The 17,691-nt window shown below is 39.2% G+C and overlaps 1 protein-coding gene across 6 annotated transcripts in view; it reads left to right on the top strand.

Annotated features, from left to right (window-relative positions):
* The window catches only part of TOX (thymocyte selection associated high mobility group box), a 333,028-nt gene that overhangs the window by 287,534 nt on the left and 27,803 nt on the right, over nucleotides 1–17,691 (top strand). For all 6 annotated transcript variants that reach the window (XM_002710517.6, XM_089335279.1, XM_089335278.1 and 3 more), the window contains one exon: nucleotides 11,090–11,320. In XM_002710517.6, the coding sequence (XP_002710563.1) occupies nucleotides 11,090–11,320 (231 nt within the window). The remainder of the gene's footprint in view (nucleotides 1–11,089; nucleotides 11,321–17,691) is intronic.

The following is a 17,691-nucleotide window of genomic DNA, read 5'->3' as shown; positions in this document are numbered from 1 at the left end:
TATATATACTTTTCCTTCCGTTTTCTTTCAGCCTTTTTTGTTGTTGTTAAAAGAGCCCCCTTTTTTTAAAAAATCTTATAATTGGCATATAGCTAATTGATCTTTTACTTTCATTTTATTATTTGTTGATTTGTTTTTATTTATTTATTTAGAGAGACAGATAGCTTCCATTCACTGGTTCATGGCCCAAATGCCCACAATAACCAGGGTGGGCCAGGCCAAAGCCGGGAGCTGGGAACTCAGTCCAGGTCTCTGTTGTGAGTGCTAGGGACCCAACTACTTGAACCATCACTGCTGCCTCCAAGAATCTGCATGAGTAGAACACTAGAATGGAAAGTGGAATCAGAATTGGAGTCCAGGATCTACCGTGGTGTCACAGCTGGCTAGGGGGTCAAACACTGGCCCCAGATCTTTTCTTTTAAGCAAAGTATTTGCTGCATTTTCATTACTATAAATATTGAACTATTTGGGTTTATTTCTCTATGTTACTTCTCTTTGTCAACAAACGTTCTGTTTCTTTTTCTTTCTTATGTTCTGTAAGACTGCTCATATTTTTCTCATTTTATTACTTCCTATTTTAAGATAAAACATTTTGATACTCCTTTTTGTCTTATAGTAATTATCTCTGGCAAACAACCATATGAAAGTCTGAAATTAATCAATACCTGTACCCTCTTTCTTGGATCACTTCAACTCTAAACACTTTCCTTCCCATGTATTTTAGGAACTATTATTGCTGCTGTTTATTTTAGTTATTATTTGATTGGATTCTTTAATAAGCTTCATGAAACATCATTTCTATTGTTTTATGCAGGTTTTTCTTAGATTTATTCACTTATATATTTTTTCACTTTACTTTCTTTATGCCCTTAAGATGTTCTTTCATGAGGGCTTGTTGGGAACATGCTTACCCTACAAAATGCTTTTGCTGGGTATAGAATTCTAGATTGGCACTTTTGCTTTGTCAGCATTTTGAAGCTGTTATCCAGTTGATTCCTGGTTGCTGGTACTGGTTTTGAGAATTCTGCTGCTCCCCTGCCATTCCTTTTAAGGTCATCTGTCTTTGCTCTCTGAAGGGTTTTAGGAGAGTATCTTGCCTCTGGTCTCCTGCAGCTTCATGATGATGTGTGTGGGTTTCATTCGAAAGTTCTGGGGATTTTCAAACATTCTTTTTTCCAGATCTTGCCTGTGATCCATTCCTGCTCCACTCTCATTCATTCTCTCTGAGAAGGTCAGTGTTACCTTCCCATTTTGTCCTCTGCAGCTTGTCTTTTGCATTTTCTTCTTCCTTCTCCCCTCTGTATTACGTTTCTGATTCATTTATATATTTCAGTTTTCCAGCTCCTACTTCTCTTTTCAGCTATATCCAATCTGAAATTCAAAATGGTCCATTGAAGTTTTAATTTTAAATATTTTATGTTCCTCATTATATTTAGTTCTTTCTTAAATCTGGACATTTTCAGTAACTTACTCCTTATCCATGTACTTAATTTCTTCCCTTCCTTTAAGCATGTAGAACATAGGTATTCAATGCTTCTCTTTGCCCATTCCCCTATATAAAGTCCTTTGGTATCTGAGTCTGTTGGTTTTAATAGCTAATCATATTTTGCTTTTTTTTGGAGTGCAGATATTTATTAAAATTTTATGAGAATTCTTTTAGATCTTGTCTAAAAATGGATTCTACCAAAGGCAATTTTCATTTGATTCTGCCAGATATTTCATTCCTTCACAGTCTAGAACCATACTTGGCTTGAAATATTTCAGATCATCCATGTAGACTACAAAATCCTTGCAAAGATGCAAATATTGGCTCTGTCTGTGAATTATCAGGAGGGATCCACCCCCTGCACACGTACACACATACACCAGGGCATTTACAAAAGAAATTATTTTACTCCCTGCTTGGACTGAGGGAGTCACTAGAGCAGCAAGTAAACAAGCCTTCAGGGAAATGGTTTGTATTTACTGCCCTTCTAAGAGCAAGATGAATCTTGGAATAAAATAAAATGATAAACAGTTTTCCATAAATATTAAATGAAATGAAGTAGTGTTAAAAGCAAATGTCATGTCACTTTACCTAGCAATGGGATAGAATATTTAAACTTGGGGCTTGAAATTCAGGTATTTTCCAGAGTGAACTATATTTATTATGCAGCTGTTCAACACTTCATGGGGTATAATGTATATAATACTTTTTCTGCATCTGTTAGGGGTCAATGTTGTGGTGCAGTGGTCTGTCACTGCTTACAGTGCCAGCATTCCCCCATCAGAGAGCTGGGTCAAGTCCTGGCTGCTCTGCTTCAAGTCTAGCATTCTTGCTAGTGCCACTGGAATGACAGAGAAAATGTTCCAAGTACTTGGGCCCTTGCCACCCATGTGGGAGACCTAGATGGAGTTCCTGGCTCCTGTCTTCAGCCTGGCCCAGCTCTGTTGCCATTTGGGGACTGAACCAGAGAAGACTGATTCATTCATTCATTCATTCATTCTCTATCTCGATCTCTCTCCCCTTCCTCCCTCCTTCCCTCTCTCCCTTATCTGTATTACTCTACCTTTCAAATAAATAAATCTGTCAAAAAAGGAATCCCTTAGATTAGATCCTAGCAATTAAATTAAAATAGGTCCTTTATTTAAATTTTTAAAAAGTATCTCATTTGTTAAGGCTGAGCCTGAGAAACTACTTCAAGGGAAAATGCTAAAAGTCTGTCAAACAACCAGTTGGTACCTTAGTCCAAACAATTATTCCTAAAATATGTTCAGGTAATTAAGCGATGCTAGCATATAGTATTTCCAGGGAGTGTATGTTCTTAGACATAGCCTAGATGAGTGAGCATATTTGATTAACTCATAGATTAAAAATAAAGTGAAAATAGCCATTGGCATTTTATTCACTGGGGCCCTACCTCAACAGCTTGCATTCTTTATAAAGTGGAGAAGCCTGCAATCCAAAAAAGTAAGAAGGAAACATATTGCCCTGCACAGGCATATTTAGCAAAGATCAAGTTGCATAGTTACAACAAAATGAATAAATCATACTCGTAGGTGTGTATAATTACAACCAACCTTTTTTCTTACTTTAGAGTGACTTTTCTGGACAGTAGCCCAAACTTCCTATTTCACATAAAACCACTGAGTGCCTTTGCTAAACCCATCCAAAAATAATAGTCAGCTGTGTTTGGCTGAATCAAAGATCCTTATAAATGAATTTGCTTCACAAACTGGGATATTGATACAGCGCCCCACATTGGTGAGTCATTTCAAAAGTGAAGCATTTCATAGGCGTTTTTCTACAATTGATGTTTTGAGTCACTGAATGTTCTGTTATTATTAATGATAATAATAAACCCAGTTGTAACATGAAACAAATATTACAGCCGTGCTGATTTCACAGTCACTAGATGACTTACTTTCCATGCATACTTGAATTTATTCTCAAAAGGGGATTTTAGATGGCAGGGTTTAGAAAGAAAAGAGAATGAACTGAAGTAGCAAAATTTTTTCACTTACAGAAACAGTGCCATCACCAAAAGTGCTGTGCTATGCCCTGTTTCTATGGAGAAGATTTTATAATATTTACTTTATATGATAAGAGTTATAAGTGGAGTTCCATGTTGTTTGTTCAGCCTATTATGCAGATGGTGCTTGATTAAAATCTATTTTAAACTACAGCGATTACTGCGAGATAGTGTGCATTAAACAGCTCTCCCAGCTCCACTCAAGGCTCTGGGACCGCGGCAGTTTATTTTAAATATGCTTATAGACATTTCTGACTTCTCCTGGGATGTTTCACTACCAGAGCTTCTCTTTCCTTGATACTCTTCACTCCTGCACTCTGGATTCTTGAGAAGCATTTTCTAAGCAACACCGATACATGCTCTTTGAGAGTGAAAGATTATTGTTTTCTTGTGATAAATAAGTTAAATGCATCACTATAATTAAGCAATAAGACATGACAGGAATTACTAGACGCCTTAGGATACCTCAAGGGAAATGAGAAATAAATCTAAGTCTCCAACTAAGTTACAGACATTTGTATAAAGCACATGTGTAATATTTATTTATGAGTCATATTTATGTATTTGTGTTTGTATTTATTTATTCATTAGTGCTTTAATTGAATGTGAAATAAGTCTGTGGGTAATCAGCGCTACATTTAGGGCTTCAGCTCAGCCATGTTCTTAGTTGCTATGCTTTCCACACAGCATTTCTATGCGTTTCAAATTTTCTTTGCCTTGCCCAGTGCTGTAGAACACCAGAGTGGAAATGTGCAATCATCCACTGCATGGCAGATGCTGTACAGTGCTGGGAAGGATGGAAAGATTGGTGGCAGCTACTCCTTTCTTTCATTGTGCTTATTATTATGGAAAGTTTATATATTTTTTGCATTATATGGTTTGTATTATATCATTCTTCTAAATCACATCATATGCTAAAGATTATGATGTGGGAATGAAATTTAACTCTCCAGTCTTAGAACCTTAGTAACTTTAGAAATAGCCTACTGTGGAACAGAGTCCAAAGTCCTGTACTGTCCATTACAGTAGCTATTCATCATGTATGATTGTTTATATTTAAATTTATCTAAATTAAAATTTCAATTCTTCAGTTGCACTAGCCATATTATAAGTAATCTATAGGGCCAGCACCGCGGCTCACTTGATTAATCCTCCGCCTGCGGCGCCAGCATCCCATATGGGCACCAGGTTCTAGTCCCAGTTGCTCCTCTTTCAGTCCAGCTCTCTGCTGTGGCCCGGGAAGGCAGTGGAGGATGACCCAAGTGCTTGGGCCCCTGCACCTGCATGGGAGACCAGGAAGAAGCACCTGGCTCCTGGCTTCAGATTGGCACAGCGCCGGCTATGGCAGCCATTTGGAGGGTGAGCCAACGGAAGGAAGACCTTTCTCTCTGTCTCTCTCTCTCTCTCACTGTCTAACTCTATCAAAAATAAATAAATAAATAAATGATCTATAGCCACATAAAGTTAATGGCTGCCTTTTTGGATGGTGCAAAGAACATTTCTTTCATTCCAGAAAGTTCTAATGGAAAGTACTGCATATTAGAATCCAGAGTGTATTAGAAAGTTAGGGTATGAAAGTAAAGCTTTCATCTATCTGTGCAAGAGGTCGGAACCGGACAATACCCCAAGCTGAGATCCAGGGACACATTATAGCCCCCGTCAGCTAATTTTTCTGTGATAATCATATTCCTCATCGTTGCATTCATTCTAAGAAGTTTGTGGTTAAAAGAGCCAGGTTTCTTCAGAAATGGAATCCATTACTGGCATGTAAATGGGTCCAAATTATAGCAACCTTTCTGTCTTCAAGGAGGCTTTGTGTACGAAGACCAACCGTGTATTTTTCACATACATTTTGATACTAGTTCAGAAAGTAGGTCTTACACATTCCCAGTTCATTGCAGCAGATCTAAAATGGCAGCTTATTTCTTCACTATTCCCACACAAGAAAAGTGAAAACTGAAAAATAAGACCTCACAGATCAGGGGCAATGCCTAGTGTTCATGATTGAAACAGTCTCACACTTCATCATTGCACTGCCCAAGTACTTGGGTACATCATCAGACATCAAACCACAGCTTGGACATTTCATCCCATTATATTGTATCCTAAAAAGCGAAGAGAGTATATACACCCAACAAGCCTTTATACAAGGACATTGAGCAAGATAATAAACCATACCATTGAAAAGCACGCCTTATTTTTAAAGAAACAGAGATGTTTCATACATAGTTGTTTTTCCCCCTTTTTCTGTACATTTTTGGTGAAAGGGCGTTAGCTGAGATTATAGCTCAATTCTATGATGGCAATTCTATGAGTAGTCAGAATACAATGATCCAAAATTACAACTTTGGTGACCTCGTTTAATTATTGAAGGACAGATAGTGACTTTAAAATCTCATAATTTGCATTTTCCACAAACTGTTTGAAGACTCTCATAAGCATGCATTTCAAAACAATTTTGCACCAAAACAAACTTATCGTCTAATTCCATTTTCCACAAACCTTTTGAAATACCATCATTAGATCAATCTTTTCAGAAGCCAATTTTCTTGCATGGCAGGTAATTCAAACCAAGGTTAACATGAGTGCTTATAGGGAAGGCATTGTGTATTGTTGACTGGAAGAAGATAAATATACTTTTTCTTGCAGTCATGGCAAAGGCAAAGATGATGTAATAGTATGTGACTGGCTGGTCACCTGGGTATAATGGAGATGACACCACAGCTTCACAGATCAATGCCTGTCATGAACTGAATGAATCACATACAAGTTGTACTCCATGATGCATAAGTAGTATCTCCTGAGCCTTGAAAATGTGAGGGCAGAAGTCCTGAGATGCTTTTTGCTACTAAATGAAACACTGGGATTAAACAAGACTATGTCCCACTACAGCTACAGGGCAAGCCTCCAGACAACTATGAGTGGATTTGTTATATGGAATTGTTTGGGTTCCCTATAGAGTTGCTATCCCTTGCCTCAAAGTGCTAATGCGTGGCTTTCACACACTTGATACTTGAACTTCTCAGTGGCATAGCTGGTTGGATCATCCCTAGAAAGTAGGAACTCTTTTGTCAGATACAAGGATATCTCTCTTCTTTCTGGTTATAGCATTCATTAGACCTAAAACCTATAAACATTTTGTTCAAACAGCAATTTGAAAAGGAAATAGCATGAAGATAAGTGGTTCAAACATGATTTTGGACAATGGAGAAGGAAAACTAAACATTTCAGGGAATTTTTTTAATAAGAACATTTACATTGCATAGTAGTAAATTTATCTCTATGATTGGCATTTGATTATTTTCTGAAAAGATTCCTATAATATGCAACCATGGAGATTTCAAATGTGTCTGATCATTAATTTTAAATTAAAATATAGAATAAATGATACTATTCCATAGAGGTAAATACTCATATATCTTTGCGCTTGGTTCAATTTTCAGTATTTCATAAAATATGACCTCCAATTTTGTGATCATTCCATCTTTCAGGTTTATTGAGTTATAAGTAACAAGCAAAATTATATAAAGTATATAAAATGATATTTTTATGAACATATACATCATGAAATGATTATCCCAATTACCCTGATCAAATTAATTAACACATCCATCACCTCATCTAGTCACTTTTTTATATGAACACTTAAGATATACTGTTTTGCAAATTTCAAGTACATAAGCACAATATGGTACTATTATTTATAACATCATGCTGTATGTTAGATTATCACATTTTATTAATCCTATAATCCTATAAGTTTGCACCCTTTGACCCCTCCCATTTTTAATATTCTTCATTGTGGACCAGGTTGATGCATCTTTATTTTTCTTTTAAATGAATATGATTATGAATGTAAGAATGGCTATGTATAAAATATTTGGAAGTTATAAAAATATGAAAAGGAAAATCCAAAGATATATCCTATAGCATAAAGAAATTAGTCTTAGAATGTCAAATACTTTAACAAAATCCATCTTTGTCTTCTCTATTACTGAATATTTGCTTACTATCCTAAAGTTCTTAGGGAATTTGTGAGGCTTGATTTTCCATTTATGGTTCCACTCATTCATTCATTCATGATTTCACTCATTCACTCTTCCGGTCATGTTTTCATTTTTATGTATTCTTATCACTGTTATAACAAATCTTAGGCATTTCCCATATATCAAGAAACATGAAAAATGCTAGTAAGCAACACCAGACACAGACCGTGTCTTCAAAGTGCTTACAGTCTGGTACAGAACAAGAGTTCACAACTACAGAATTACTTTAATATGTACTATGAATGAAAATTTATAGAACTACATGACTGAATAACAGGGGCTTAATTATAACAGTCTTTTTGGAAAATAATCAAATGTCAGTCACAGAGATAAATGTACTACCATGCAATGTAAATGTTCTTATTAAAAATTTTCCCTGAAAGCTTTAATCTTTGAGATTTGCAAACAGAGATGTCAAACAGCAGTTATTTCTATGTGTGCAAAACTCAGGGGAGATAAGAATTTAACAGTCATCCACCCACAAGAAGCAGTGAAAACCCTACATCCCTGTGAGATTACCTCAGTACAGACTCACAAGAGGAGAGAGCTCACTGCAAAAAGCATCAGGAATGCTATCATTTAATAGCCAGGAACAGGACGGTGAACCAAAAGGTGATTCTAAGAACAAGGCCAATGAGATAGGAGTGAAACCCTGAGAGAGTAGTAGTGTCTTGGAACCTGTGGAAGAGAGGGCAGCAATCAAATAAGAGAAAGGCTACGAGTGCTGAACCCAGTGTGCCTTGGGTGCAGCCGTGTAGCCACCAGGGGCCATATGAAGAGCTAAGTGACAGGAAAGCACACTGCAATGAGCTGCAGAGGCTGCCCACAGCCAGCAGGAACAACCGCTGGGGGGAGTTTGATTGCTAAGAGGAGAGACATGGTCTTCAATTGCTTTGGGCACAGAGAAAGTTTGCTTGTTTGTTGTGCATCTCCAGGTATTGAAATGTGAGTTGGAAGAGCAGACTTGAGACAGTATGACTGTGGCCGCTTTCCCACTCTGAAGCATCTCATTTAGTAATCCAAGTCGATTAAAGCCTGAACATCAAGCTATTAAAAGCCTTTTTGGTTGATCCAAAGTGCAGCCATACGCAGGAACCAGCATGCTAGGTCATGTCTGCATTCATGTTTAATGTAGAGCCATCACACCAGGCTGCCCAGTGTCAGCTCAGCTCCGCAATGAGTCCTCAGCCAGATTTGCATTGGGGCCAAGAGTTTCACATGACCACTTCTGAGATCCTTTGAAAAAACCTGCCCTCAAGTGCTAATCAACATTAGCATGTCAACTCAGTTCAGAAGGTCCTGTCCCCATGGGGTTCTTTGAACTGCTTCTGTAGACAATTTTAGAGTGATAATCTTTTTAATCCCTTTCTCAATAATAATAATAATAATAATAAAAGCCAAAGCATTTACTTCACTTCTTTCTTGTATCCTTTTGGTGCTAGAGCATAACTCTCAAAGTGATCCTAAGGAATCACACATTCATATTAAGCTCCTTCCATTTATTCAATGAATTATTTTAAATAATGTCACAATTTACATTTTAATGGGCTTTTAAAGTTTTTAAAATGTGTAAAAATATACCATCTCGATAATTATAACATGGTGCCACAGCTGGTTTATGGAAGAAACTAAGACCCAGAAGTTAATTTAACCAAGATAACACAACTAAAAATAGTTAAAAGAGGGCAAGAAGCTGCATCCTCTGATATCACATCCACAGGTCTCTCAGCCGATGGTGCTTCCTCTCCAGTGCTGGCAGTTATTTTACAAAAATACTCCACCAGCAATTGATGTAAATAAGATACATATTACAACACATCTGCAGAGAGGAAAAAGCAACCACCACCACCACAACAGAAGGTGAGGGTGCAGTACCTGCATGACTGAAGCAACTCGGCGAGGCGATAGCGCACGTGGGAGTTTATGTTGGTGAGAGAAGCATGTGGAGAGAGGATTCTTCAGATAGAGAACTGCTTTGTATTCATGAAGATTCATGTAATTTTAGGCTGGAAATAAATCCTGGCCCAAAGCTTTCATTTTACAGAGAAGGATGAAGTGAAATCGCATCTAGTTTGCAACAAAGGTAAAATTCAGACACAGGTGTGTTTTTCCTAGTTGCATCAAAATAACAAAGTTATCCAGGAATAAGCATTTAACCTAGTGATTAGGATGCTCATGTCCCACATTGGAATGCCTGGATTCAATACTCAGCTCAGATGCTTGACTCTGGCTTCCTGACAGTGCAGACGCTGGTAGGCAGCTGTGATGACTCATGATTGGTTCCCTGCCACTTACATGGGCGACCTGCGTTGAGTTCCCAGCTGCCACCTTCCATTGTGCCCAACCCCAACTGTAGCAGGCACTGGGGAGTGAACCAGCAGATGGGAGCTCTGCCTCTCAGCCTCTCACATAAATAAATGTTACATTATCTAAATCATCATAGTTGAAGAAGAGGAATCTATTGTTAAGTAGATTTACTTAGTAAAAGCTATTTTAGAATTCTCCAGAATCTGGTTTCCAGAGGTGCACTCTCAATCAGATAGCCATTATTTATATGTAGCTATTTAAATTTGGATAAAGTTTTAGAATCTAGCTCTTTATTCTCTCTAGAACATTCACACAGTCATTAGCTTCACATGGCTATTGACCACCATATAAGATAGTGCAGAATGTAGAACTTCTGCCTCATTAAGAAAGTTCCTTTGGAGAGCACTGATCTAGTGTCTGGCCCATGCCATTCTCTAAATCATATGCATTAATACATTTTTCCCAGAAGCATTTCAGAGAACCAAATGCAAAGTTAAAAAACTTTATTTATTTGACATGTTGCCCCCATGGTTTTAAAGTCATAATTAGGAAGACATGGATAAATTCCCCAGGAGGAACCAAGTTAGATTTGGTTGCTCATCCACTAGGGTTACTATAAGAAAAATCTGCTGCCAACACAGTTATAATGAAGGAGAAAGGGTCAGAGTTAAAATGACAGTATCTCATAATGTAATAATATAAAAAAGAATAAAAAAAATTGTCTGAGAAGCAGAGAGACACAGAAAGACAGAGCTGAAATACCATCTGGTATTTCATTCCCCATATGCTTGCAGCAGCCAGGACTGGGCCAGGCCAAAGGCAGGAACGGGGAACTTAATCCAGGTTTTCTGTGTGGTATGGCAGGGACCATCAACTGCTGCTTCAAAGGGTGAGCACATTAGCAGGAAGCTAGAGTGAAGAGCCAGAGCTGGAACTCAAACCCAGACACTCCAACGTGGCATTCTAACCACCATCCTAACCACCAGGCCAGACTCCTCCCACAACATATTTTCTAAAGCTTTTGAAATTAAGGATGAATATGGTGACTCCATGGAATATTAAGTTTTATTTGAAAAAACAAAAAAACTATGTGTCCCTGAGGAATCTTTGTGTTTGTGCAATAATATACAGGTGAATATCTATGTAAGTCTCCAAGGAAAACAGTATGACTTGACTGCAAATTTTCTTACTTCCTCTATAATTCTATTTTACTCCTTGTTTCAGATCAATGGAGGAGAGAAGAGGCCTGCCTCTGATATGGGGAAAAAGCCAAAAACTCCCAAAAAGAAGAAGAAGAAGGACCCTAACGAGCCCCAGAAGCCGGTGTCTGCCTATGCGTTATTCTTTCGTGATACTCAGGCTGCCATCAAGGGCCAAAATCCAAACGCTACCTTTGGTGAAGTCTCGAAAATCGTGGCCTCAATGTGGGATGGTTTAGGAGAAGAGCAAAAGCAGGTAAGAAGCGATCCTAACTGCAGTGGGAAGCAACATGACTCAGGCAGGATCTGTACTGAAAGAAGTCACTCCCAAGGGCTTCCAGGGAATTCTTCAGACACCAGAATTAAGGCTGAGAGTGTGTTCCATCAGAACCAGACCTCAGCAACGGTCACATACTTTTATTTTTCTTTATGCTCCTCCATAAATAGCTTGTTAGTTCCTCTGTTTCAAAGTTTATGTAGTGTAGTTACTTTTGGAAGGACTTTTACATATCCCAGCCAGGATTACGTCATTCCTTAATGTTGCCAATGTGATCATAAAGACTTCAAAAACAGAAATTCCTAACAGTATTTTGAAATCTGTCCACACCTCTCTCTGACACTTACTATTTACCCTTTTGTCATCAAAACCCTCTTTGCTCTTTGCTAAATGAACCTCAGATTTAAGGGTTTCTACCCTTAGCCATTCCCTATAGACCACCAGGCAATGTTATTCAATCCTCCATATGTATTTATACCATTTTCTGAGGCTGTGTTAAACGGGACCAGATGCCTGGTTTCTTTTCGTCTCTTGCGGCTTGCCACGGTGTGACTGAGGACCAGCTGAGGAAGGGCATGAGGGACAACTCAGCCATAGCACAAGCAGCCCAGAAGGTTTTAGCATGGGGAATCATGGACAGAGGATTCAGAGTTCCGTAAGTGGATGTAGCCTGCCTAAGCAAAGAAGCAATGCTGATCCCCAGGCCTAGATGTCCACTGTCATCTTCTAGAACCTTGTCGACTCAGATAAAATATAAGTGACCATTATTAAAAGAAATCACTGAGGGGCCAAGTGTGGCCTAGCAGTTGAGGAGCTGCCCGCGACATCTATATCCCATGTCAAAATGCTCAGGTTTGAGTCCTGGCTGTGCGCCTTCTTCCAGCTTCCTACTAATATTCACCCTGGGAGGCAGCAGATAATGACTTCATTACCTGATGCAAGCTACTTACATGGGAGACTTGGATTGAGGTTTAGGCTGCTAGCTTCAGCCTGGCCCAGCCCTGAGCTGACTTTGGCTGTTGCAGGTATTTGTGGAAGTGAATCAGTGGATCGTTCTCTAACTCTTTCTCGCTGTCTCTCTGCCTCTCAAATACATTAAATAAATAAATATTTTAATGTCATTGCCATGACGATGTAGCTGCAGCTTTAACTCTTTCAGGGTTCTGAATTGTAATAATGATGTGTTCATGTCATATTTTATTCTTGATAGAGACATTTACCACTCCTTATCAAGTCCAGGAAAGTATGTTATAAAAAAGGAAAGCAAGAAACTGAGAAAAATCTCAAATCTATTTATACATCTAGAAGGATGTTTGCATTAACATCTATAATGTATTTAGTGTTTTATATTTTTAAATCACTTCTGCATTATTTATCTCACATGTTCTTCTAAATACATATGGATCTATAGAAAAATTATTATTTTCTAGATTATGAAATGGGACCAGATAAGTTAAGTTTATTTATTTAGCAAATGTTTGTTGAACAGGTCAATTCTAAGCACTGTTCTAGGCACTGGGGATAGAGCAGAGAAAACATAAACAGGCTTCTACTGTGTTTGATTTCTCTGAGGAACGGTGACTAGAATTCATTATTCAACTTAGAGCTCTTTTCATACAGACCTTACGAAATCAATGATGGTTGCAATGATAAAACTAGTTGCTAAGAAAACACAGATCCTGTCCCTGCCCCCATTTCCTCCAAGCTCCCTTTTCTGTAAGTCAGTGCCATCTTCTCCCATCTGAAATCTCGACACATTTTATGTCCTCTGCACAATTGCTAGCCTGCAGGATTGCCTTCACAGGAAAGTACAAGCCTACCATCTGGAGCACTAAATCGCAAGAGCCATCTTCAGAGATGGGAAACACATCCCTGAAATTTCTCTGTGCACTCAATTAAAATATGTGTCTCCCTATTATTAGGAGGACTGCTAACATAGTGTTTCATGATTCTAACTGAAACCTACTAGAGTTGTTTCAGGATTTCAGAGTTGGCTTTTATCCCAACTCAGCTTAATTTGTTCTCACACTCCCAAAGCTAAGGTGTGGTTTCCAATGAATGTTGGGAGATCATGGTGGAATTGTGTGGTGACTCCATTCTCCCATTCAGTAGAGCATCGCTGATTGGAACTATGTCATCCTAATGCCTCCCTATCACACCCACAATGCCACATGAGCATACATCTCTCTCTGGTCCAGTAACCCCTCGGTGTGTGCTTGGATATGCATCAGGCTCTAGGCCCATGAATTCTTTTGCTTTATGAAATGAAACTTCCTGGTGGAAGCCTCCAGAAAGTGATTTCCCTTCCCAACAATTGTGTACAGCAACCTCTTGTTCATGAGACGACACCCACAGTGCCACTCGGAAGACTCGGCCCCTGTCCCCTACCCAAGACTCAGTGACTGGACGGGAGGCATCATTCCAAGGCCCAATAGCTTGTGCTGTATCCAGAGCTCTAGTTTGAAACACACCAGTCGCTTGCTCTACTAATCATCTTACTTGTCTTACCTGTGTCCCTGACCTCACTTTTCCTGTTGTATCCCATTTTTTTTCAGCCAGGCCTTTGAGAAGAAGGGGGTCTTGTAAAGGCCTTCCTAGCCCAAGGTTGGTCCTTTGCATACCAATATTTACAAAATCAGCACCTAGTCTTAGGCTAGCAGTAGAAAAGAATAATGATGATGATGACCAGGTATTCTTTAAGGCTGTAAATATAAAGCAGAATGTTTCTTTGCACTAATTCTATTCTAAGACTTCTTATTTGAAATGTAGCAAGAAGTGGGTATGATGTCTACATTCTCTTTGTCTGATCATGTAATGTATTTACAGATGCAAAGAATTTGAGATTCACTCTTCCCAACTCTCATGTTTTAAAGGGAAAGTATTCCCATTCTCCCATTTTGGCTTTTAAAAGTGAGATGGAGCTTTCCTAATGTACATATTATAATTATGATGAAATATTTAAGGCTTTTTAATTGCACCCATAGGATGACAAAACATTTTCCTCTTTCTCTTTTGTATTTTATTTCCCATTTAATAAGTAACTTGTAATGAGTCTACCTTTGGGTTCTCTCTTAATGGGAATAGTTGGGACTGTGGGGAGGGGACGATTTATTTTATAATTAGAGGATGAAATTATATAATAATTGACCTATGTAGCTCATTAGGCATTATCAAGCAATTTCATCAAAATACAGTTGCTAAAAAAATTATGCCAAATCTGTTTAGGAAAATACCTGGAGAGAAATAATTCCATTTTTTTCTTACAAAAACAAAATGAAATATCTTTAAAATTGAGCACTTGTTTGAGAGTTGCCAAAACAAAGTATCGGGCCATTCCAAAATGATTTGTCTCCACACCTAATTCTTCATTGACTTAACAGGGGTTTGACATAGCCTGTCCTTTTCACATCAAAGATGCTCTTGCTTAATAAAACCAGTGAGACTGCAGATTTTGGTAATAGGCATGGTTTCCGACACACTTAGGATGCAGGCCACCCTAGGTGCAAGCAGGGGCAGTATCCAGTGAATGAAATCAGACTCTGCTAACCAAAGGGCACAGGCTGCTTTGGATGAGCCACCATTCTACTGCGACATGGTAGCCCTTGTCTCATAGTTTGCAAGAGTTGCTAGCAAAGCAAACACACCTGCCTAGCATACACGTGTGGACCTTCAGAAAATTTCTGCAGAATATCCCAAAGTGTCATTGTGCTGTATTACCACCTGTTCTCTGCCTTTGTGTTGACTCATCGTGCCAACATACTCATATCTCTGTTTCAAACTGCAATGAATTATTTTTTTGTTCTCATTTAATACTCAACTTGGGAAGCTCCCGGTACTGCTGTGTGTTTTGAAAAGAATGCTCTGGGAGCAGATCAGAGTCTGACTGTTAAACCTCAAAATTTTGGATAAGCATGCCTGTCACAAAAGAAATCCACGTGCCGCTGTTGGCATCGTGTAGGCAGCTGGTTGGAGGAGAAGGCTAAGGTTTCACGTGCCACAGTTGTCATAATAGCACACAATTACAAACAGCTACAAATATAAACACAGACTGGGGAAAATGGACAAAATTATCGATGACTTATTGGGGGCTCAGAAAATTATAATATGTCAGCACAGACAGCACTCAGCGAGATGACAATTGAATGTTTGCTGGACGACCAGAGAGAACGTGACTCACAGAGCTGCCATGTGTTTATGTCACATGTTTCCTGCTTGTTGCGCGTGGGTGGGAACACGAAGCCACTACTGGAAGAAGGTGCAGTGTTTTCAGAACCCATGGTCAATGAGAAACGCCATGTGCTTCATTTCTGTGAAGAATCTTTCAAAGAAGAGCCATCAAAAGGAAGCTGAAAGAAGCAATAAAAAATATCCTCCAGAAACACAAAACCTCCCTTACAAATTCTCCAAACAAACTCCACATCTCAGAGATCTCCCCATTTTTATACTGAGGAAGATGGTGGCTGCATCAGAAATGGGAGCAGAAGTGTGTTTGGGATTCCAAGCGGGGGTTTTAAATGCTAATGAATCCTAAGACAATGCAGAGCCCATTTCAGAAGCATGCTAAGTTGTTTAAGGCACCAGATGGAGAAGGGGAATAAAACACAAGTATTGCTGTCATGTTGGTCTCTGCTACTTGCCTTTCACTGACTGGAACCGATGGAGAAAGAAAAATAATTAAGTGAGCAGTGTCACCCCACTTGTAGTAAGCTGCTTGGAGTTTCAGCCATCCTCAGCATCTTTTTTTAATGACGCCCACGCTCAATTTCCTGTCTACCTCTGTTATTTCTGAATTCTCTGATTCTGGTCATTGTCATACAGGGCCTGGGCACATTGTGACACCCTACAAAATCCAAAAGCAGGCTCGCCTTTGAGGCAGAACAGTTTGGTCCAGAGAGCTCTAAAGGGTTCTTGGGCCCGTTTTCAACCACAAAAAGTCACCTTAAATCAGAACCAGATGTAAATCACTAAATGAACCTTAAGTTCCTAATTGGAGACACAGTCGGGCTGTAAGACATTTAGCAAATTACAAACAAAATGTTCTTGTTTACATTACATTAAATGGCTTTAAAGCTGCAGCCAAAGAGCTAAATAAACATGCTGTTATGCTAAAAATGGAGTGGAAAGCCTATTCAGAGTGTGGTGTATACAGGAGAAGCCACAGCCCACGGAGCAGTTCCCTAAATGCTGGCCCTGTCGTGGGCCGGGAGTGTGGATTTTCCAGGCGCATGGAGTAGTTACCACGTGCCGGGAAAGCGTCTGAACAGAGTAACATACGCCTTCTTTCAGGATGCATAATTCATACCGGAGGATATTAGCCTTAGCAGTTCAGCTCAATAGCAACACCTCATTATTTTATCTCTCAGTATTTATTCCTATGTTTGACGCCTCATGAAATTACTGTTAATGTGTTTATATAAGGGCAGATCTGACACAAGTGGGAAGAATGTAATTTCCTCCTCATTCTTCCTGCTGCTGTGTCCTCTTCCCTGGTAGAAGTGGCAAGTGTAAATAGTTAATTTGCTTCAATTATGAGCCTGTCCTGCTAAATTAGAAGCAGCAGGGATATGAAGAGCCAGAATTATACTTAGGAGGCAGCTGACAAATCCTCTGAGCCCACAGAATCAAATCATTCACTCCTCATTGGAGCTCAAACACCCACTACATAAATGCTGCCGGGGGTTTTTTCCCCTCTTATCTTATGATACAATTTGGACTTTCATGTCAACAATACTTAAGGTTAACAAAAATCCTGTTGCACTATGACGTTCACACATGTGCTTATCTTGGCTATTTCCTTTGAACATGATGCATTTTCCCAGTTTTTAAAAATGCAGGAGTCAAGGATATGTAAAACAATTGTTCACTTAAAGGCTGTAGAATATAAGCCAAGTTTGTATCCATACACATTTGAAACTGAGGGGCCAGTGCCGTGGCTCACTTGGTTAATCCTCCGTGTGCGGCACCGGCGTCCCATTTGGGCACAGGGTTCTAGTCCCGGTTGCTCCTCTTCCAGTCCAGCTCTCTCTGCTGTGGCCTGGGAGGGCAGTAGAGATGGCCCAAGTACTTGGGTCCCTGCACCCGTATGGGAGACGGGGAGGAAGTACCCGGCTCCTGGCTTCGGATCGGCGCAGCGCCGGCCGTAGCGGCCACTGGGGAGTGAACCAAGGGAAGGAAGACCTTTCTGTCTCTCTCACTGTCTGTAACTCTACCTGTCAAATAAATAAAAAAGAAACAAATAAAAAAAGAAACTGAGCAATAAAATTATTGGATGAAATGGTGAGCACGTTTTACTGCTAAAATCCAGGTATGAGTGTGCACATAGAAGGATTGGTACACAAATGTGATTGTTG

This window comes from Oryctolagus cuniculus, chromosome 6, assembly GCF_051225735.1.
Source record: "Oryctolagus cuniculus isolate XC-2025 breed Fujian yellow rabbit chromosome 6, ASM5122573v1, whole genome shotgun sequence".
Lineage (NCBI taxonomy): Eukaryota > Metazoa > Chordata > Mammalia > Lagomorpha > Leporidae > Oryctolagus > Oryctolagus cuniculus.
The sequence above is the reverse complement of the archived record's forward strand: the minus strand, read 5'-3'. Positions and strand labels throughout refer to the sequence as shown.